The sequence below is a fragment of the Bombina bombina genome, chromosome 10 (genome assembly GCF_027579735.1).
Source record: "Bombina bombina isolate aBomBom1 chromosome 10, aBomBom1.pri, whole genome shotgun sequence".
NCBI classification, from domain to species: domain Eukaryota; kingdom Metazoa; phylum Chordata; class Amphibia; order Anura; family Bombinatoridae; genus Bombina; species Bombina bombina.
Window position 1 is genome coordinate 13,588,810 of NC_069508.1, and position 22,244 is coordinate 13,611,053.

General features: G+C 41.8%; 1 protein-coding gene across 4 annotated transcripts in view; it reads left to right on the forward strand.

Moving 5' to 3' along the window:
• Positions 1-22,244, forward strand: part of NEK7 (NIMA related kinase 7) — a 247,263-nt gene that overhangs the window by 95,634 nt on the left and 129,385 nt on the right. For all 4 annotated transcript variants that reach the window (XM_053693799.1, XM_053693802.1, XM_053693803.1 and 1 more), the window contains one exon: positions 8,472-8,612. In XM_053693799.1, the coding sequence (XP_053549774.1) occupies positions 8,472-8,612 (141 nt within the window). The remainder of the gene's footprint in view (positions 1-8,471; positions 8,613-22,244) is intronic.

Consider the following 22,244-nt stretch of genomic DNA (forward strand, 5'->3'; position numbering starts at 1 on the left):
ATAGTCCCAAATCACCTGATTTAATATAAACAATGCAAATGATGACTCCTATTTTATTTCTGGGTTTCACATAAGCCAGGAGTAGTTGTAAACTTATACTGTGAAAAGTAAACGTCTGTAGATGCCCTTTAGGCTAAGGGCATAACCATAAAACACAATACCATGTTCAGTGGAGGGAAGCAGCTGGTGCTATGCACAGACCTACTAATTGCAAACCAACTAATCGATTGAGATTCGTTGACAACTATTTTCATAATGGATTATTATCGACTAGTCCTAAAGCCCGTTCACATGAGCCATTTTTTGCAGTACATCGGTCCCATCCCTTGCTCTCTCTCTCTCCCTCCCCCTCTCTTTTGCTCTCTCTGTCCCCCTCTCTTTTGCTCTCTCTGTCCCCCTCTCTTTTGCTCTCTCTGTCCCCCTCTCTTTTGCTCTCTCTGTCCCCCTCTCTTTTGCTCTCTCTCCCCCTCTATTTTGCGCTCTCTTGCTCCACCTCTCTTTTGCTCTCCCCCCCTCTTTTGCTCTCTCTCTCCCCCCTCTTTTGCTCTCTCTCTAACCCCCTCTTTTGCTCTCTCTAACCCCCTCTTTTGCTCTCTCCCCCCCCCCTCTTTTGCTCTCTCCCCCCTCTCTTTTGCTCTCTCTCCCCCTCTCTTTTGCTCTCTCCCCCCTCTCTTTTGCTCTCTCCCCCCTCTCTTTTGCTCTCTCCCCCCTCTCTTTTGCTCTCTCCCCCCTCTCTTTTGCTCTCTCCCCCTCTCTTTTGCTCTCTCCCCCCTCACTTTTGCTCTCTCCCCCCTCTGTTTTGCTCTCTCCCCCCTCTCTGTTGCGCTTTCTCTCCCCTCTCTCTGTTGCGCTTTCTCTCCCCTCTCTCTGTTGCGCTTTCTCTCCCCCTCTCTGTTGCGCTCTCTCTCCCCCTCTCTGTTGCGCTCTCTCTCCCCCTCTCTGTTGCGCTCTCTCTCCCCCTCTCTGTTGCGCTCTCTCTCCCCCTCTCTGTTGCGCTCTCTCTCCCCCTCTCTGTTGCGCTCTCTCTCCCCCTCTCTGTTGCGCACTCTCTCCCCCTCTCTGTTGCGCTCTCTCTCCCCCTCTCTGTTGCGCTCTCTCTCCCCCTCTCTTTTGCGCTCTCTCTCTCCCCCCTCTCTTTTGCGCTTTCTCGCTCCACCTCTTTTGCTCTCTCTACCCCCTCTCTTCCCCTCTTTTGCTCTCTCCCCCCTCTCTTTTGCTCTCTCTTTCCACCCTCTTTTGCTCTCTCCCCCTCTCTTTTGCCCTCTCCCTCCTCTCTTTTGCACGCTCTCTCTCTCCCCCTCTCTTTTGCACGCTCTCTCTCTCCCCCTCTCTTTTGTACGCTATCTCTCCCCTCTCTTTTGCGCTATCTCTCCCCTCTCTTTTGCGCTATCTCTCCCCTCCCCTCTCTTTTGCGCTATATCTCTTTTCCCCCTCTTTTGCACTCTCTCTTCCCCTCTCTTTTGCACTCTCTCTTCCCCTCTCTTTTGCGTGCTCTTTCCCCCCCTCTCTTTTGCGTGCTCTTTCCCCCCCTCTCTTTTGCGTGCTCTTTCCCCCCTCTCTTTTGCGTGCTCTTTCCCCCCCTCTTTTGCGTGCTCTTTCCCCTCCTCTTTTGCGTGCTCTTTCCCCTCCTCTTTTGCGTGCTCTCTCTCTCCCTCCCCCTCTTTTTTGCTCTCTCTGTCCCCCTCTTTTTTGCTCTCTCTGTCCCCCTCTTTTTTGCTCTCTCTGTCCCCCTCTCTATTGCTCTCTCTGTCCCCCTCTCTTTTGCTCTCTCTCCCCCTTTCTTTTGCGCTCTCTTGCGCCACCTCTTTTGCTCTCCCCCCTCTCTCTTTTGCTCTCCCCCCCTCTCTTTTGCTCTCTCCCCCCCTCTCTTTTGCTCTCTCTCTCTCCCCCCCTCTTTTGCTCTCTCCCCCCCTCTTTTGCTCTCTCTCTCCTCCCCCCCTCTTTTGCTCTCTCTCTCCCCCCCCCCTCTTTTGCTCTCTCTCCCCCCCCCTCTTTTACTCTCTCCCCCCCCCTCTTTTGCTCTCTCCCCCCCCTCTTTTGCTCTCTCCCCCCCCCCTCTTTTGCTCTCTCCCCCCCCCCTCTTTTGCTCTCTCCCCCCCCTCTTTTGCTCTCTCTCCCCCCCTCTTTTGCTCTCTCTCCCCCCCTCTTTTGCTCTCTCTCCCCCCCTCTTTTGCTCTCTCTCTCCCCCTCTCTTTTGCGTGCTCTCTCTCTCCCCCTCTCTTTTGCGCGCTCTCTCTCCCCTCTTTTGCTCTGTCTCTCTCCCCTCTTTTGCTCTGTCTCTCTCCCCTCTTTTGCTCTGTCTCTCACCTCTCTTTTGCTCTGTCTCTCTCCCCTCTTTTGCTCTGTCTCTCTCCCCTCTTTTGCTCTGTCTCTCACCTCTCTTTTGCTCTGTCTCGCTCTGTCTCTCCCCTCTCTTTTGCTCTGTCTCGCTCTGTCTCTCCCCTCTCTTTTGCTCTGTCTCGCTCTGTCTCTCCCCTCTCTTTTGCTCTGTCTCGCTCTGTCTCTCCCCTCTCTTTTGGTCTGTCTCTCCCCTCTCTTTTGCTCTGTCTCGCTCTGTCTCTCCCCTCTCTTTTGCTCTGTCTCGCTCTGTCTCTCCCCTCTCTTTTGCTCTGTCTCGCTCTGTCTCTCCCCTCTCTTTTGCTCTGTCTCGCTCTGTCTCTCCCCTCTCTTTTGCTCTGTCTCGCTCTGTCTCTCCCCTCTCTTTTGCTCTGTCTCGCTCTGTCTCTCCCCTCTCTTTTGCTCTGTCTCGCTCTGTCTCTCCCCTCTCTTTTGCTCTGTCTCGCTCTGTCTCTCCCCTCTCTTTTGCTCTGTCTCGCTCTGTCTCTCCCCTCTCTTTTGCTCTGTCTCGCTCTGTCTCTCCCCTCTCTTTTGCTCTGTCTCGCTCTGTCTCTCCCCTCTCTTTTGCTCTGTCTCGCTCTGTCTCTCCCCTCTCTTTTGCTCTGTCTCGCTCTGTCTCTCCCCTCTCTTTTGCTCTGTCTCACTCTGTCTCTCCCCTCTCTTTTGCTCTGTCTCGCTCTGTCTCTCCCCTCTCTTTTGCTCTGTCTCCCCCTCTCTCCCCCCTCTTTTTTGCTCTTTCCCCTCTCTATCTCCTTCTCTCTCTCTTTCACGACCGTGCCCGGCCCTGCCCCCGCCACGCCCCCGCTCACGTCCGGCCACACCCACTTCCGCCCACCGTCACTGTGCCGCAGCAGATCAGGTAGACTCTAAGGCCAGGTGTGTTTGTCCTTGTGCAGTCTCCACTGCGCATGACAGCTTCGAACAAACACACTTTGTCTTTTATATTATAGGATTATATCGATTAGTTCTTGCATCTCTACTACATTTAATCAAACATCTTAAATTTGAGTATTAATATTAATTACCTGTTCTCAGATTGCTTTGTTTTCCTGTGAATTATTAAGATTTGCACAGAACCACCCAGTAAGTTTAGTGTCCCCAATTCTATGCACTAACTCTTAAATAGTCTGTGTATATGTGTGTGTATATATGTATGTATATGTGTGTGTATATTTGTATATATGTATATGTGTGTGCATATATGTATGTATATGTATATGTGTGTGTATATATGTATGTATATATATATATGTGTGTATGTATGTGTATGTATATATGTATATGTGTGTGTATATATGTATGTGTGTATCTATGTGTATATATGTATGTATGTATATATGTGTGTGTGTATATATGTATGTATATACAGTATGTATATGTGTGTGTGTGTATATATATATATATATATATATATATGTATGTATATGTGTGTGTGTGTATATATATGTATATATATATGTGTGTGTGTGTATATATGTATATATGTGTGTGTGTATGTATATGTGTGTGTATATATTATATATATATATATATATATATATGTGTGTGTGTATGTATATGTGTGTGTGTGTGTATCGGTGTTAATTTCGTCGACTAAAACTAGACTAAAATGAGTATAAAACTAAAGAAATTCTGAGGACTAAAATATGACTAAAACTAAATCAAAATTACATTTTAGTCAAAAGACTGACTAAAACTAAATCAAAATTTGCTGACGAAAAACATTTTATGCAAGGTGTTATAATCAATCCATATCTAATTGTCAAATTTACGAAACTTAATTTTATAAAATTTTAAGATAAATAAAGACATGTTATATACCACAATAGTTAAATTTGTATTGCATGTTCAAACCTTAATACCATAAATAAAAACAGGTTAATAAACCTTTACTCCAGGAGTATATAATGAGTTTGGAAGTTCTAGAGCAGTGCTAATATCATTGCCGAAAATGTTTAGAATTTGTGAACAATCAATTGATTCTTCCTATAGAAATAAGCATAACCCACAAATATGGGTTTAAGTTATGCTGTACCTGTGCTATCTGCAGAAACTTTTTGTTGTGTTGAGTTACTTGATACTTGTTTTAAAGGGACAGTCTACACCAGAATTTTTATTGTTTTAAAAGATAGATAATCCCTTTATTACCCATTCCCCAGTTTTGCATAACCAACACAGTTATAATAATATACTTTTAACCTCTGTGATTATCTTGTATCTAAGCCTCTGCAAACTGCCCCTTTATTTCAGTTCTTTTGACAGACTTGCAGTTTAGCCAATCAGTGCCTGCTCCCAGATAACTTCACGTGCACAAGCACAGTGTTATCTATATGAAATACATGAACTAACACCCTCTAGTGGTGAAAAACTGTTAAAATGCATTCTGAAAAGAGGTGGCCTTCAAGGTCTAAGAAATTAGCATATGAACCTCATAGGTTAAGCTTTCAACTAAGAATACCAAGAGAACAAAGCAAAATTGGTGGTAAAAGTAAATTGGAAAGTTGTTTAACCCCTTAATGACCACAGCACTTTTCCATTTTCTGTCCGTTTGGGACCAAGGCTATTTTTACATTTCTGCGGTGTTTGTGTTTAGCTGTAATTTTCCTCTTACTCATTTACTGTACCCACACATATTATATACCGTTTTTCTCGCCATTAAATGGACTTTCTAAAGATACCATTATTTTCATCATATCTTATCATTTACTATAAAAAAAAATATAAAATATGAGGAAAAAATTGAAAAAAACACACTTTTTCTAACTATGACCCCCAAAATCTGTTACACATCTACAACTACCAAAAAACACCCATGCTAAATAGTTTCTAAATTTTGTCCTGAGTTTAGAAATACCCAATGTTTACATGTTCTTTGCTTTTTTTGTAAGTTATAGGGCCATAAATACAATTAGCACTTTGCTATTTCCAAACCATTATTTTTCAAAATTAGCGCTAGTTACATTAGAACACTAATATCTTTCAGGAATCTCTGAATATCCATTGACATGTATATATTTTTTTTTAGTAGACATCCCAAAGTATTCATCTAGGCCCATTTTGGTATATTTCATGCCACCATTTCACCGCCAAATGCGATTAAATACAAAAAATCGTTCACTTTTTTACAATTTTTTTCACAAACTTTTGGTTTCTCACTGAAATTATTTACAAACAGCTTGTGTAATTATGGCTTAAATGGTTGTAAATTCTTCTCTGGGATCCCCTTTGTTCAGAAATAGCAGACATATATGGCTTTGGCGTTGCTTTTTAGTAATTAGAAGGCTGCTAAATGCCACTGCGCACTACACGTGTATTATGCCCAGCAGTGAAGGGGTTAATTATGGAGCATGTAGGGAGCCTTTAGGGATAATTTTAGCTTTAGTGTAGTGTAGTAGACAACCCCTAGTATTGATCTAGGCCAATTTTGGTATATTTCATGCCACCATTTCACCGCCAAATGCGATCAAATTAAAAAAAACGTTAAATTTTTCACAATTTTAGGTTTCTCACTGAAATCATTTACAAACAGCTTGTGCAATTATGGCACAAATGGTTGTAAATGCTTCTCTGGGATCCCCTTTGTTCAGAAATAGCAGACATATATGACTTTGGCGTTGCTTTTTGGTAATTAGAAGGCCGCCAAATGCCGCTGCATTTCACACGTGTATTATGGCTAGCAGTGAAGGGGTTAATTATGTAGCTTGTAGGGAGCTTGCAGGGTTAATTTTAGCTTTAGTGTAGAGCTCAGCCTCCCACCTGAAACATGAGACCCCCTGATCCCTCCCAAACAGCTCTCTTCCCTCCCCCACCCCACAATTGTCCCCGCCATCTTAAGTACTGGCAGAAACTCTGCCAGTACTAAAATAAAAGCTATATTTGGGCTTTATTTGTGTTTTTTTTAGCATATTTACATATGCTGCTGTGTAGGATCCCCCCTTAGCTCCCAGCCTCACTGATCCCCCACCAAACAGCTCTCTAACCCTCCCCCTCTGCCTTAATGGGCGCCATCTTGGGTACTGGCAGCTGTCTGCCAGTACCCAGTGTAGTCAAAAAAATGTGCCTTTTTATTTTTTTAAATGATCTTTTCTGTAGTGTAGCTTCCCCCCCCCCAAGATCAACCCCCCACCCCTTCCATGTCCCTTAGCTGTTTATTAACAGCTTTAAAAACTTTATTTCTTTTACTTCTCCCAGTTTATTTTTCTGTAGTGCAGCGGTTCCCTCCCGCTCCCGCCCCGTGCACGCGCCCGCCCGCCGCCCCCCGTGCACGCGCGCGCTCCCGTGCGCGCTCCCGCCCCTCCCGCCCCCGATCCCGCCCCCCTCCACTCCATTCGGCACATCGATGGCCGACCACCCGCCTCCCAGACTTGCTCCCACCCACCAACGATACCGGCCACCGATGTCCGGTGCAGAGAGGGCCACAGAGTGGCTCTCTCTGCATCGGATGGCCAAGGGGGGTTATTGCAGGATGCCTCGATATCGAGGCATCACTGCAATAACCGGAAAGCAGCTGGAAGCGTGCAGGATCGCTTCCAGCTGCTTTCCAGACCAAGGACGTACGCCACACGTCCTCGGTCGTTAACTGTCTTTTTTTTGAGGACGTGTGGCGTACGTCCTTGGTCATTAAGGGGTTAAAATTACATGCTGTATCTGAATCATGAAGTTTTTTTTGGCCTAGACAGTCCCTTTAATTATTAACAGAGAACTGTTAAAGTTTTTATATTGGGTAATATGTTCAATACAGCCAATACAGTTTACAGTTTTTTTATATTTTAAAGTTGCACTTCTGTTTGTTTATGAAACTTGGTTTTATTTCATTTTAAGTTTAATAAAGATGTTACATATCACAACTGCTAAATCTGTTTCTGTATTGCATGTTTAAACCTTAATACCATAAATATTAACAGGTGTTATGTTTACTACTGGAGTATATAATCAGTTTGCAAATGATAGAGAAATGCTGAAATAATGCATTACACCTTAACTAAACACCTTAGATTTGAGTAGACTAAAATCTACTGGAGATTCAGTTGACTAAAACTAGTCTAAAACTAAAACAATTCAGATAACTAAAATGGAATTTTTTTCAAAAGACTAAAACTAAGACTAAGTCAAAATTTGCAGTCAAAATATTAACACTGGTGTATGTATGTGTGTGTATGTATGTATATATGTGTGTGTGTATATATATATGTATATGTGTGTGTGTGTATGTATGTAAATGTGTGTGTACATGTGTGTATGTATATGTGTGTATATACAGTATGTATGTGTGTGTGTGTATATGTGTGTGTGTGTATGTGTATATATATATATATATATATATATATTTATATATATATATATATTTATATATATATATATATTTATATATATATATATATTTATATATATATATATATTTATATATATATATATATTTATATATATATATATATATATATTTATATATATATATATATGTGTATGTATATATGTGTGTATGTATGTACTGTATATATGTGTGTGTGTATATATGTATATATATATGTGTATGTATGTTTAAGTGTGTGTATATATGTATATGTGTGTATGTATATGTGTATGTATGTGTGTATGTATGTTTAAGTGTATGTATGTGTGTATATGTATATGTGAGTATGTATGTATATGTGTGTGTGTGTCTGTGTGTGTGTGTGTGTGTATATATATATATATATATATATATATATATGTATATATATATATATATATATGTATATATGTGTGTATGTATGTATATGTGTGTGTGTGTATGTAGGTATATGTGTGTGTATATATAGTACTCTATTGTGATAATTTTCTACCCATGTATGTATATGTATATGTATATGTGTATGTGTGTGTGTATATATATATATATATATATATATATATATATATATATATATATATATATATATATATATATATATATATATATATATATATATATAAATATATACCTAAAATGTGATTGTTGTCACACCAGTTAAATGACTTTCTGTTTACCTGGTTGTACAGGGAAGTCTAATCCTTGCTTACAAGTGCCCTCCTCACACATGATTACAGGTTAGGAGAACTGGAGTTGCATTCTCCAGGACACACCATAATCTCAAAACTTTTGGTTATGTTCACAGAAGACGCTGCGGCCAGACATGGGTTATAACACATTGGCTAATTTCCAGATCGAGAAGAAAATCGGAAGGGGCCAATTTAGTGAGGTCTACAGGGCCACATGCCTCCTTGATCGTGTACCGGTGGCCTTAAAGAAGGTCCAGGTGAGTAGGTTTGTGTCTGTGTGTGAATGGGAGACCCCAACTTGTTGCTTTAACCTGATTTTGTTATGCAATAAGCACACACTACTACATACAATCGTCCCTGCTAACTCCTGTAGGGGTCAGTGGCAGTACTTCATTATTGCCAGCTGGTCAGTACCTCCTTGCCGTCGGGTTTTGGTGTGACAGGTGTGTCCTTGTCTAATGGGAAGTGACACACACAGGGTTGGGAGAATCAGTGTTACTCTGATCTCAGATATATATATTTTTTGTCACATCCAACCCTTAGTGTAAAAGTGTAGTACTGTACTGTAATCACTAGGGTTGATAAATGGCTATTTGTTTATCTATAAAAAAATGTGACACAATCTAGCAGTAACTATTAGGTTGAAGAGCATAATTGATAGGGTGTTACAGTTTTGATTGTTGAAAAGTATGCTGGCGAAATAAGAAAACCTTGAGCTGATGTGTGCTGTATGCTTGAGTGAGATTGCACAAACCGTGTCTGCATAATGACCAGGCAGGATTGGAAGGAAAGAATGAACTCTCCTATACTCTTATCCCACCAAGGCTTCTCGCTTACTGGCACGTTTTAGCTTTAAATCCCACATCGGCTATTCATCTGCATAACATCTGCATACGTTTGTGGTAATACTGTTACTGCATTTCTAGTGAGTGGCAGCTGCCAACAGAGCTGAAAATATTATTCAGAAATATTAAGAGTGGATCTGGAGAGTAGCTTAGATTTTGTTTCAGGGTCTGGGAGGTAGGTCGGTGCTGCCAGAGCTGCTCTAATCTCAAAACCAAAATGTAAAACTATTTTAGCTCTTATGTATAGTATGCGAGCAGAATCTTACCCAGTTTAGTCTTATACTCTGGTTTATCATTGTAGCTGGTGCTTTTAAATTAACCATTGTAACTCTGGAGAAGTTTGCCTGAATCCACTGATGATTATATGTGATCAATACTTGGTCTTGTGCAGTCTGTGTCATGCTGAAATAATTTCACTTGCTACTGATCAGCTGGCTATAGCACAATAAAATAATTAGTTTTTATTTTACAATTCTGAAGTATTCTGTCTTGTGCCCGGCAGGGGTTAGGTTGCTGTTCACTGTGAGAGCTGCTGATGTCCTCATATTTCACAACACAAGACAGCCAGGGTGCAATCTGTCACAGCACAGAGGGGATTAGCTCACCCCAAGGGCAGCTCACAAGCTTTATCTCCTTGAAAAGCCCACAGTGGCAAATCATGTATCAAGTCAAAAAGTTTAAAACCACAGCAGCAGTAATCAAAGCACCATCACCCTGTGTGTCATAAGAGAGATGATTTGAGTAACATATGGTGCAAATGACTAACATTGGATGCTGACCAGGAATATTTGTGTTACTTCACATTTTATGTCTAATATTCATGGGTGCTAATATTTCTTGACCAATCAAGTCTAACCCTTACCTTTTGTTTCCACTGCACTTTTCTACATCCAGTCTTTCAATTTACGTGTAATACAGTTGCTCACATGTCTAGTCTTTAGTGCTGTTCATTCCTATCCTTGTGTCTGGTACATGTGTGCTTCTATTTCCTATCCTTGTGTCTGGTACATGTGTGCTTCTATTTCCTATCCTTGTGTCTGGTACATGTGTGTGCTTCTATTTCCTATCCTTGTGTCTGGTACATGTGTGTGCTTCTATTTCCTATCCTTGTGTCTGATACATGTGTGCTTCTATTTCCTATCCTTGTGTCTGATACATGTGTGCTTCTATTGCCTATCCTTGTGTCTGGTACATGTGTGCTTCTATTTCCTATCCTTGTGTCTGATACATGTGTGCTTCTCTTTCTTATCCTTGTGTCTGATACATGTGTGCTTCTATTTCCTATCCTTGTGTCTGGTACATGTGTGTGCTTCTATTTCCTATCCTTGTGTCTGATACATGTGTGTGCTTCTATTTCCTATCCTTGTGTCTGATACATGTGTGTGCTTCTATTTCCTATCCTTGTGTCTGATACATGTGTGTGCTTCTATTTCCTATCCTTGTGTCTGATACATGTGTGTGCTTCTATTTCCTATCCTTGTGTCTGGTACATGTGTGCTTCTATTTCCTATCCTTGTGTCTGATACATGTGTACTTCTCTTTCTTATCCTTGTGTCTGATACATGTGTGCTTCTATTTCCTATCCTTGTGTCTGGTACATGTGTGCTTCTATTTCCTATCCTTGTGTCTGATACATGTGTGCTTCTATTTCCTATCCTTGTGTCTGATACATGTGTGTGCTTCTATTTCCTATCCTTGTGTCTGATACATGTGTGTGCTTCTATTTCCTATCCTTGTGTCTGGTACATGTGTGTGCTTCTATTTCCTATCCTTGTGTCTGATACATGTGTGCTTCTATTTCCTATCCTTGTGTCTGATACATGTGTGTGCTTCTATTTCCTATCCTTGTGTCTGATACATGTGTGTGCTTCTATTTCCTATCCTTGTGTCTGGTACATGTGTGTGCTTCTATTTCCTATCCTTGTGTCTGATACATGTGTGCTTCTATTTCCTATCCTTGTGTCTGGTACATGTGTGCTTCTATTTCCTATCCTTGTGTCTGATACATGTGTGCTTCTATTTCCTATCCTTGTGTCTGATACATGTGTGTGCTTCTATTTCCTATCCTTGTGTCTGGTACATGTGTGTGCTTCTATTTCCTATCCTTGTGTCTGGTACATGTGTGTGCTTCTATTTCCTATCCTTGTGTCTGATACATGTGTGCTTCTATTTCCTATCCTTGTGTCTGATACATGTGTGCTTCTATTGCCTATCCTTGTGTCTGGTACATGTGTGCTTCTATTTCCTATCCTTGTGTCTGATACATGTGTGCTTCTCTTTCTTATCCTTGTGTCTGATACATGTGTGCTTCTATTTCCTATCCTTGTGTCTGGTACATGTGTGTGCTTCTATTTCCTATCCTTGTGTCTGATACATGTGTGTGCTTCTATTTCCTATCCTTGTGTCTGATACATGTGTGTGCTTCTATTTCCTATCCTTGTGTCTGATACATGTGTGTGCTTCTATTTCCTATCCTTGTGTCTGATACATGTGTGTGCTTCTATTTCCTATCCTTGTGTCTGGTACATGTGTGCTTCTATTTCCTATCCTTGTGTCTGATACATGTGTACTTCTCTTTCTTATCCTTGTGTCTGATACATGTGTGCTTCTATTTCCTATCCTTGTGTCTGGTACATGTGTGCTTCTATTTCCTATCCTTGTGTCTGATACATGTGTGCTTCTATTTCCTATCCTTGTGTCTGATACATGTGTGTGCTTCTATTTCCTATCCTTGTGTCTGATACATGTGTGCTTCTATTTCCTATCCTTGTGTCTGGTACATGTGTGTGCTTCTATTTCCTATCCTTGTGTCTGATACATGTGTGTGCTTCTATTTCCTATCCTTGTGTCTGGTACATGTGTGTGCTTCTATTTCCTATCCTTGTGTCTGGTACATGTGTGTGCTTCTATTTCCTATCCTTGTGTCTGGTACATGTGTGTGCTTCTATTTCCTATCCTTGTGTCTGATACATGTGTGTGCTTCTATTTCCTATCCTTGTGTCTGATACATGTGTGCTTCTCTTTCCTATCCTTGTGTCTGATACATGTGTGCTTCTATTTCCTATCCTTGTGTCTGATACATGTGTGTGCTTCTATTTCTCCAACATAGGTGTGTCCGGTCCACGGCGTCATCCTTACTTGTGGGATATTCTCCTCCCCAACAGGAAATGGCAAAGAGCCCAGCAAAGCTGGTCACATGATCCCTCCTAGGCTCCGCCTTCCCCAGTCATTCTCTTTGCCGTTGTACAGGCAACATCTCCACGGAGATGGCTTAGAGTTTTTTGGTGTTTAAATGTAGTTTTTATTCTTCAATCAAGAGTTTGTTATTTTAAAATAGTGCTGGTATGTACTATTTACTCTGAAACAGAAAAGAGATGAAGATTTCTGTTTGTAAGAGGAAAATGATTTTAGCAACCGTTACTAAAATCGATGGCTGTTTCCACACAGGACTGTTGAGAGGAATTAACTTCAGTTGGGGGAAACAGTGAGCAGACTTTTGCTGCTTGAGGTATGACACTTTTCTAACAAGACTTAGTAATGCTGGAAGCTGTCATTTTCCCTATGGGATCCGGTAAGCCATTTTTATTAAATAAGAATAAAGGGCTTCACAAGGGCTTTAAAGACTGGTAGACATTTTTCTGGGCTAAAACGATTGATTTATAAGCATTTTTAATAGTTTATAGCTTTGAGGAGTTATTTTATTCTTGGGAATTATGTTGAATAACCGGCAGGCACTGTATTGGACACCTTTTTCTCTGGGGGCCTTCTCTAATCATAGGCAGAGCCTCATTTTCGCGCCACTAATGCGCAGTTGTTTTTGGGAAGCAAGGCATGCAGATGCATGTGTGAGGAGCTCAGATACATAGAAAAAGCTTACTGAAGGCGTCATTTGGTATCGTATTCCCCTCTGGGCTTGGTTGGGTCTCAGCAAAGCAGATACCAGGGACTGTATAGGGGTTAAATATAAAAACGGCTCCGGTTCCGTTATTTTAAGAGTTAAAGCTTTCAAATTTGGTGTGCAATACTTTTAAGGCTTTAAGACACTGTGGTGAAATTTTGGTGAATTTTGAACAATTCCTTCATACTTTTTCACATATTCAGTAATAAAGTGTGTTCAGTTTAAAATTTAAAGTGACAGTAACGGTTTTATTTTTAAACGTTTTTTGTACTTTGTTATCAAGTTTATGCCTGTTTAACATGTCTGAACTATCAGATAGACTATGTTCTGTATGTGAGGAAGCCAAGGTTCCTTCTCATTTAAATAGATGTGATGTATGTGACAAAAAATTTAGAGAAAATGATGCCCAAGATGATTCCTCAAGTGAGGGGAGTAAGCATGGTACTGCATCATCCCCTCCTTTGTCTACGCCAGTCTTGCCCACACAGGAGGCCCCTAGTACATCTAGTGTGCCAATACTCCTTACTATGCAACAATTAACGGCTGTAATGGATAATTCTATCAAAAACATTTTAGCCAAAATGCCCACTTATCAGCGGAAGCGCGACTGCTCTGTTTTAGAAAATACTGAAGAGCATGAGGACGCTGACGATAATGGTTCTGACATGCCCCTACACCAGTCTGAGGGGGCCAGGGAGGTTTTGTCTGAGGGAGAAATTTCAGATTCAGGGAAAATTTCTCAACAAGCTGAACCTGATGTGATTACATTCAAATTTAAATTGGAACATCTCCGCGCTCTGCTTAAGGAGGTGTTATCTACTCTGGATGATTGTGACAATTTGGTCATTCCAGAGAAATTATGTAAGATGGACAAGTTCCTAGAGGTCCCGGGGCCCCCCGAAGCTTTTCCTATACCCAAGCGGGTGGCGGACATTGTAAACAAAGAATGGGAAAGGCCCGGCATACCTTTTGTCCCTCCCCCTATATTTAAGAAATTGTTTCCTATGGTCGACCCCAGAAAGGACTTATGGCAGACAGTCCCCAAGGTCGAGGGGGCGGTTTCTACTCTAAACAAACGCACCACTATCCCTATAGAAGATAGTTGTGCTTTCAAAGATCCTATGGATAAAAAATTAGAGGGTTTGCTTAAAAAGATGTTTGTTCAGCAAGGTTACCTTCTACAACCAATTTCATGCATTGTTCCTGTCACTACAGCAGCGTGTTTCTGGTTCGATGAACTAGAAAAGTCGCTCAATAAAGATTCTTCTTATGAGGAGATTTTGGACAGAATTCATGCTCTTAAATTGGCTAACTCTTTTACTTTAGACGCCACTTTGCAATTGGCTAGATTAGCGGCGAAAAATTCGGGGTTTGCTATTGTGGCGCGCAGAGCGCTTTGGCTAAAATCTTGGTCAGCGGATGCGTCTTCCAAGAACAAATTGCTTAACATACCTTTCAAGGGGAAAACGCTGTTTGGCCCTGACTTGAAAGAGATTATTTCAGATATCACTGGGGGTAAGGGCCACGCCCTTCCTCAGGATAGGTCTTTTAAGGCTAAAAATAAACCAAATTTTCGTCCCTTTCGCAAAAACGGACCAGCTCCAAGTTCTACATCCTCTAAGCAAGAGGGTAATACTTCTCAAACCAAGCCAGCCTGGAGGCCAATGCAAGGCTGGAACAAAGGTAAGCAGGCCAAGAAACCTGCCACTGCTACCAAGACAGCATGAGATGTTGGCCCCCGATCCGGGACCGGATCTGGTGGGGGGCAGACTTTCTCTCTTCGCTCAGGCTTGGGCAAGAGATGTTCTGGATCCTTGGGCGCTAGAAATAGTCTCCCAAGGTTATCTTCTGGAATTCAAGGAGCTACCCCCAAGGGGGAGGTTCCACAGGTCTCAATTGTCTTCAGACCACATAAAAAGACAGGCATTCTTACATTGTGTAGAAGACCTGTTAAAAATGGGAGTGATTCATCCTGTTCCATTAGGAGAACAAGGGATGGGATTCTACTCAAATCTATTCATAGTTCCCAAAAAAGAGGGAACATTCAGACCAATCTTAGATCTCAAGATCCTAAACAAATTTCTCAAGGTTCCATCGTTCAAAATGGAAACCATTCGGACAATTCTTCCTTCCATCCAGGAAGGTCAATTCATGACCACGGTGGATTTAAAGGATGCGTATCTACATATTCCTATCCACAAGGAACATCATCGGTTCCTAAGGTTCGCCTTTCTGGACAAGCATTACCAGTTTGTGGCACTTCCATTCGGATTAGCCACTGCTCCAAGAATTTTCACAAAGGTACTAGGGTCCCTTCTAGCGGTGCTAAGACCAAGGGGCATTGCAGTAGTACCTTACTTGGACGACATACTGATTCAAGCGTCGTCCCTACCACAAGCAAAGGCTCATACGGACATTGTCCTGGCCTTTCTCAGATCTCACGGGTGGAAAGTGAACGTAGAAAAAAGTTCTCTATCTCCGTCAACAAGAGTTCCCTTCTTGGGAACAATAATAGACTCCTTAGAAATGAGGATTTTTCTGACAGAGGCCAGAAAATCAAAACTTCTAAGCTCTTGTCAAGTACTTCATTCTGTTCTTCTTCCTTCCATAGCGCAGTGCATGGAAGTAATAGGTTTGATGGTCGCGGCAATGGACATAGTTCCTTTTGCGCGAATTCATCTGAGACCATTACAACTGTGCATGCTCAGTCAGTGGAATGGGGATTATACAGACTTGTCTCCGACGATACAAGTAGATCAGAGGACCAGAGATTCACTCCGTTGGTGGCTGACCCTGGACAACCTGTCACAGGGGATGAGCTTCCGCAGACCAGAGTGGGTCATTGTCACGACCGACGCCAGTCTGGTGGGCTGGGGCGCGGTCTGGGAACCCCTGAAAGCTCAGGGTCTTTGGTCTCGGGAAGAATCTCTTCTCCCGATAAATATTCTGGAACTGAGAGCGATATTCAATGCTCTCAAGGCTTGGCCTCAGCTAGCAAAGGCCAAATTCATACGGTTTCAATCAGACAACATGACGACTGTTGCGTATATCAACCATCAGGGGGGAACAAGGAGTTCCCTGGCGATGGAAGAAGTGACCAAAATCATTCAATGGGCGGAGACTCACTCCTGCCACTTGTCTGCAATCCACATCCCAGGAGTGGAAAATTGGGAAGCGGATTTTCTGAGTCGTCAGACATTTCATCCGGGGGAGTGGGAACTCCATCCGGAAATCTTTGCCCAAATAACTCAATTGTGGGGCATTCCAGACATGGATCTGATGGCCTCTCGTCAGAACTTCAAGGTTCCTTGCTACGGGTCCAGATCCAGGGATCCCAAGGCGACTCTAGTAGATGCACTAGTAGCACCTTGGACCTTCAATCTAGATTATGTATTCCCACCGTTTCCTCCCATCCCCAGGCTGGTAGCCAGGATCAATCAGGAGAGGGCATCGGTGATCTTGATAGCTCCTGCGTGGCCACGCAGGACTTGGTATGCAGACCTGGTGAATATGTCATCGGCTCCACCATGGAAGCTACCTTTGAGACAGGACCTTCTTGTTCAAGGTCCGTTCGAACATCCGAATCTGGCCTCACTCCAACTGACTGCTTGGAGATTGAACGCTTGATTTTATCAAAGCGAGGGTTCTCAGATTCTGTCATTGATACTCTTGTTCAGGCCAGAAAGCCTGTAACTAGAAAAATCTACCATAAAATATGGAAAAAATATATCTGTTGGTGTGAATCTAAAGGATTCCCATGGAACAAGATAAAAATTCCTAAGATTCTATCCTTTCTTCAAGAAGGTTTGGAGAAAGGATTATCTGCAAGTTCTTTGAAGGGACAGATTTCTGCCTTATCTGTTTTACTTCACAAAAAGCTGGCGGCTGTGCCAGATGTTCAAGCTTTTGTTCAGACTCTGGTTAGAATCAAGCCTGTTTACAAACCTTTGACTCCTCCTTGGAGTCTCAATTTAGTTCTTTCAGTTCTTCAGGGGGTTCCGTTTGAACCCCTACATTCCGTTGATATCAAGTTATTATCTTGGAAAGTTTTGTTTTTGGTTGCAATTTCTTCTGCTAGAAGAGTTTCAGAGTTATCTGCTCTGCAGTGTTCTCCTCCTTATCTGGTGTTCCATGCAGATAAGGTGGTTTTGCGTACTAAACCTGGTTTTCTTCCGAAAGTTGTTTCTAACAAAAACATTAACCAGGAGATAGTCGTGCCTTCTTTGTGTCCGAATCCAGTTTCAAAGAAGGAACGTTTGTTGCACAATTTGGATGTAGTTCGTGCTCTAAAATTCTATTTAGATGCTACTAAGGATTTCAGACAAACATCTTCCTTGTTTGTTGTTTATTCTGGTAAAAGGAGAGGTCAAAAAGCAACTTCTACCTCTCTCTCTTTTTGGCTTAAAAGCATCATCAGATTGGCTTATGAGACTGCCGGACGGCAGCCTCCTGAAAGAATCACAGCTCATTCCACTAGGGCCGTGGCTTCCACATGGGCCTTCAAGAACGAGGCTTCTGTTGATCAGATATGTAAGGCAGCGACTTGGTCTTCACTGCACACTTTTACTAAATTTTACAAATTTTATACTTTTGCTTCTTCTGAGGCTATTTTTGGGAGAAAGGTTTTGCAAGCCGTGGTGCCTTCCATCTAGGTGACCTGATTTGCTCCCTCCCATCATCCGTGTCCTAAAGCTTTGGTATTGGTTCCCACAAGTAAGGATGACGCCGTGGACCGGACACACCTATGTTGGAGAAAACAGAATTTATGTTTACCTGATAAATTACTTTCTCCAACGGTGTGTCCGGTCCACGGCCCGCCCTGGTTTTTTAATCAGGTCTGATGATTTATTTTCTTTAACTACAGTCACCACGGTATCATATGATTTCTCCTATGCAAATATTCCTCCTTTACGTCGGTCGAATGACTGGAGAAGGCGGAGCCTAGGAGGGATCATGTGACCAGCTTTGCTGGGCTCTTTGCCATTTCCTGTTGGGGAGGAGAATATCCCACAAGTAAGGATGACGCCGTGGACCGGACACACCGTTGGAGAAAGTAATTTATCAGGTAAACATAAATTCTGTTTTCCTATCCTTGTGTCTGGTACATGTGTGCTTCTATTTCCTATCCTTGTGTCTGATACATGTGTGTGCTTCTCTTTCCTATCCTTGTGTCTGATACATGTGTGCTTCTATTTCCTATCCTTGTGTCTGGTACATGTGTGCTTCTATTTCCTATCCTTGTGTCTGATACATGTGTGTGCTTCTCTTTCCTATCCTTGTGTCTGGTACATGTGTGTGCTTCTATTTCCTATCCTTGTGTCTGGTACATGTGTGCTTCTATTTCCTATCCTTGTGTCTGATACATGTGTGTGCTTCTCTTTCCTATCCTTGTGTCTGATACATGTGTGCTTATCTTTCCTATCCTTGTGTCTGATACATGTGTGCTTCTATTTCCTATCCTTATGTCTGATACATGTGTGTGCTTCTATTTCCTATCCTTGTGTCTGGTACATGTGTGCTTCTATTTCCTATCCTTGTGTCTGATACATGTGTGTGCTTCTCTTTCCTATCCTTGTGTCTGATACATGTGTGTGCTTCTCTTTCCTATCCTTGTGTCTGGTACATGTGTGCTTCTATTTCCTATCCTTGTGTCTGATACATGTGTGCTTCTCTTTCCTATCCTTGTGTCTGATACATGTGTGCTTCTATTTCCTATCCTTGTGTCTGATACACGTGTGCTTCTATTTCCTATCCTTGTGTCTGATACATGTGTGCTTCTCTTTCCTATCCTTGTGTCTGGTATATGTGTGCTTCTCTTTCCTATCCTTGTGTCTGATACATGTGTGCTTCTATTTCCTATCCTTGTGTCTGATACATATGTGCTTCTATTTCCTATCCTTGTGTCTGATACATGTGTGCTTCTATTTCCTATCCTTGTGTCTGGTACATGTGTGCTTCTCTTTCTTATCCTTGTGTCTGATACATGTGTGCTTCTCTTTCCTATCCTTGTGTCTGGTACATGTGTGCTTCTCTTTCCTATCCTTGTGTCTGATACATATGTGCTTCTATTTCCTATCCTTGTGTCTGATATATGTGTGCTTCTATTTCCTATCCTTGTGTCTGGTACACGTGTGCTTCTCTTTCCTATCCTTGTGTCTGGTACATGTGTGCTTCTCTTTCCTATCCTTGTGTCTTATACATATGTGCTTCTATTTCCTATCCTTGTGTCTGATACATGTGTGCTTCTATTTCCTATCCTTGTGTCTGGTACATGTGAGCTTCTCTTTCCTATCCTTGTGTCTGATACATGTGTGCTTCTATTTCCTATCCTTGTGTCTGATACATGTGTGCTTCTCTTTCCTATCCTTGTGTCTGATACATGTGTGCTTCTCTTTCCTATCCTTGTGTCTGATACATGTGTGTGCTTCTATTTCCTATCCTTGTGTCTGATACATGTGTGTGCTTCTATTTCCTATCCTTGTGTCTGATACATGTGTGCTTCTATTTCCTATCCTTGTGTCTGGTACATGTGTGCTTCTATTTCCTATCCTTGTGTCTGGTACATGTGTGCTTCTATTTCCTATCCTTGTGTCTGATACATGTGTGCTTCTCTTTCTTATCCTTGTGTCTGATACATGTGTGCTTCTATTTCCTATCCTTGTGTCTGATACATGTGTGCTTCTCTTTCCTATCCTTGTGTCTGATACACGTGTTCTTCTCTTTCTTATCCTTGTGTCTGATACATGTGTGCTTCTATTTCCTATCCTTGTGTCTGATACATGTGTGTGCTTCTATTTCCTATCCTTGTGTCTGATACATGTGTGTGCTTCTATTTATTATCCTTGTGTCTGATACATGTGTGCTTCTATTTCCTATCCTTGTGTCTGATACACGTGTGCTTCTCTTTCTTATCCTTGTGTCTGATACATGTGTGCTTCTATTTCCTATCCTTGTGTCTGATACACGTGTGCTTCTATTTCCTATCCTTGTGTCTGATACATGTGTGCTTCTATTTCCTATCCTTGTGTCTGATACACGTGTGCTTCTCTTTCTTATCCTTGTGTCTGGTACATGTGTGCTTCTATTTCTTATCCTTGTGTCTGGTACATGTGTGTGCTTCTCTTTCCTATCCTTGTGTCTGGTACATGTGTGCTTCTCTTTCCTATCCTTGTGTCTGGTACATGTGTGTGCTTCTATTTCCTATCCTTGTGTCTGGTACATGTGTGCTTCTCTTTCCTATCCTTGTGTCTGATACATATGTGCTTCTATTTCCTATCCTTGTGTCTGATACATGTGTGTGCTTCTATTTCCTATCCTTGTGTCTGGTACATGTGTGCTTCTCTTTCTTATCCTTGTGTCTGATACATGTGTGCTTCTATTTCCTATCCTTGTGTCTGATACACGTGTGCTTCTATTTCCTATCCTTGTGTCTGATACATGTGTGTGCTTCTCTTTCCTATCCTTGTGTTTGATACATGTGTGCTTCTATTTCCTATCCTTGTGTCTGATACATGTGTGCTTCTCTTTCCTATCCTTGTGTTTGATACATGTGTGCTTCTATTTCCTATCCTTGTGTCTGATACATGTGTGCTTCTCTTTCTTATCCTTGTGTCTGATACATGTGTGCTTCTATTTCCTATCCTTGTGTCTGATACATGTGTGCTTCTCTTTCCTATCCTTGTGTCTGATACACGTGTGCTTCTCTTTCTTATCCTTGTGTCTGATACATGTGTGCTTCTATTTCCTATCCTTGTGTCTGATACATGTGTGTGCTTCTATTTCCTATCCTTGTGTCTGGTACATGTGTGCTTCTCTTTCTTATCCTTGTGTCTGATACATGTGTGCTTCTATTTCCTATCCTTGTGTCTGATACATGTGTGTGCTTCTATTTCCTGTCCTTGTGTCTGGTACATGTGTGCTTCTCTTTCTTATCCTTGTGTCTGATACATGTGTGCTTCTATTTCCTATCCTTGTGTCTGATACACGTGTGCTTCTATTTCCTATCCTTGTGTCTGATACATGTGTGTGCTTCTCTTTCCTATCCTTGTGTCTGATACATGTGTGCTTCTATTTCCTATCCTTGTGTCTGATACATGTGTGCTTCTCTTTCCTATCCTTGTGTCTGATACACGTGTGCTTCTCTTTCTTATCCTTGTGTCTGATACATGTGTGCTTCTATTTCCTATCCTTGTGTCTGATACACGTGTGCTTCTCTTTCTTATCCTTGTGTCTGATACATGTGTGCTTCTCTTTCCTATCCTTGTGTCTGGTACATGTGTGTGCTTCTATTTCCTATCCTTGTGTCTGATACATGTGTGCTTCTATTTCCTATCCTCGTGTCTGGTACATGTGTGCTTCTATTTCCTATCCTTGTGTCTGATACATGTGTGCTTCTATTTCCTATCCTTGTGTCTGATACATGTGTGCTTCTATTTCCTATCCTTGTGTCTGGTACATGTGTGCTTCTATTTCCTATCCTTGTGTCTGGTACATGTGTGCTTCTATTTCCTATCCTTGTGTCTGATACATGTGTGCTTCTATTTCCTATCCTTGTGTCTGATACATGTGTGCTTCTATTTCCTATCCTTGTGTCTGGTACATGTGTGCTTCTATTTCCTATTCTTGTGTCTGGTACATGTGTGCTTCTCTTTCTTATCCTTGTGTCTGATACATGTGTGCTTCTATTTCCTATCCTTGTGTCTGGTACATGTGTGCTTCTCTTTCTTATCCTTGTGTCTGATACATGTGTGCTTCTATTTCCTATCCTTGTGTCTGGTACATGTGTGCTTCTCTTTCTTATCCTTGTGTCTGATACATGTGTGCTTCTATTTCCTATCCTTGTGTCTGGTACATGTGTGCTTCTATTTCCTATCCTTGTGTCTGATACATGTGTGTGCTTCTCTTTCCTATCCTTGTGTCTGGTACATGTGAGCTTCTCTTTCCTATCCTTGTGTCTGATACATGTGAGCTTCTATTTCCTATCCTTGTGATTGGTACATGTGTGCTTCTATTTCCTATCCTTGTGTCTGATACATGTGTGCTTCTATTTCCTATCCTTGTGTCTGATACATGTGTGCTTCTATTTCCTATCCTTGTGTCTGATACATGTGTGCTTCTATTTCCTATCCTTGTGTCTGATACATGTG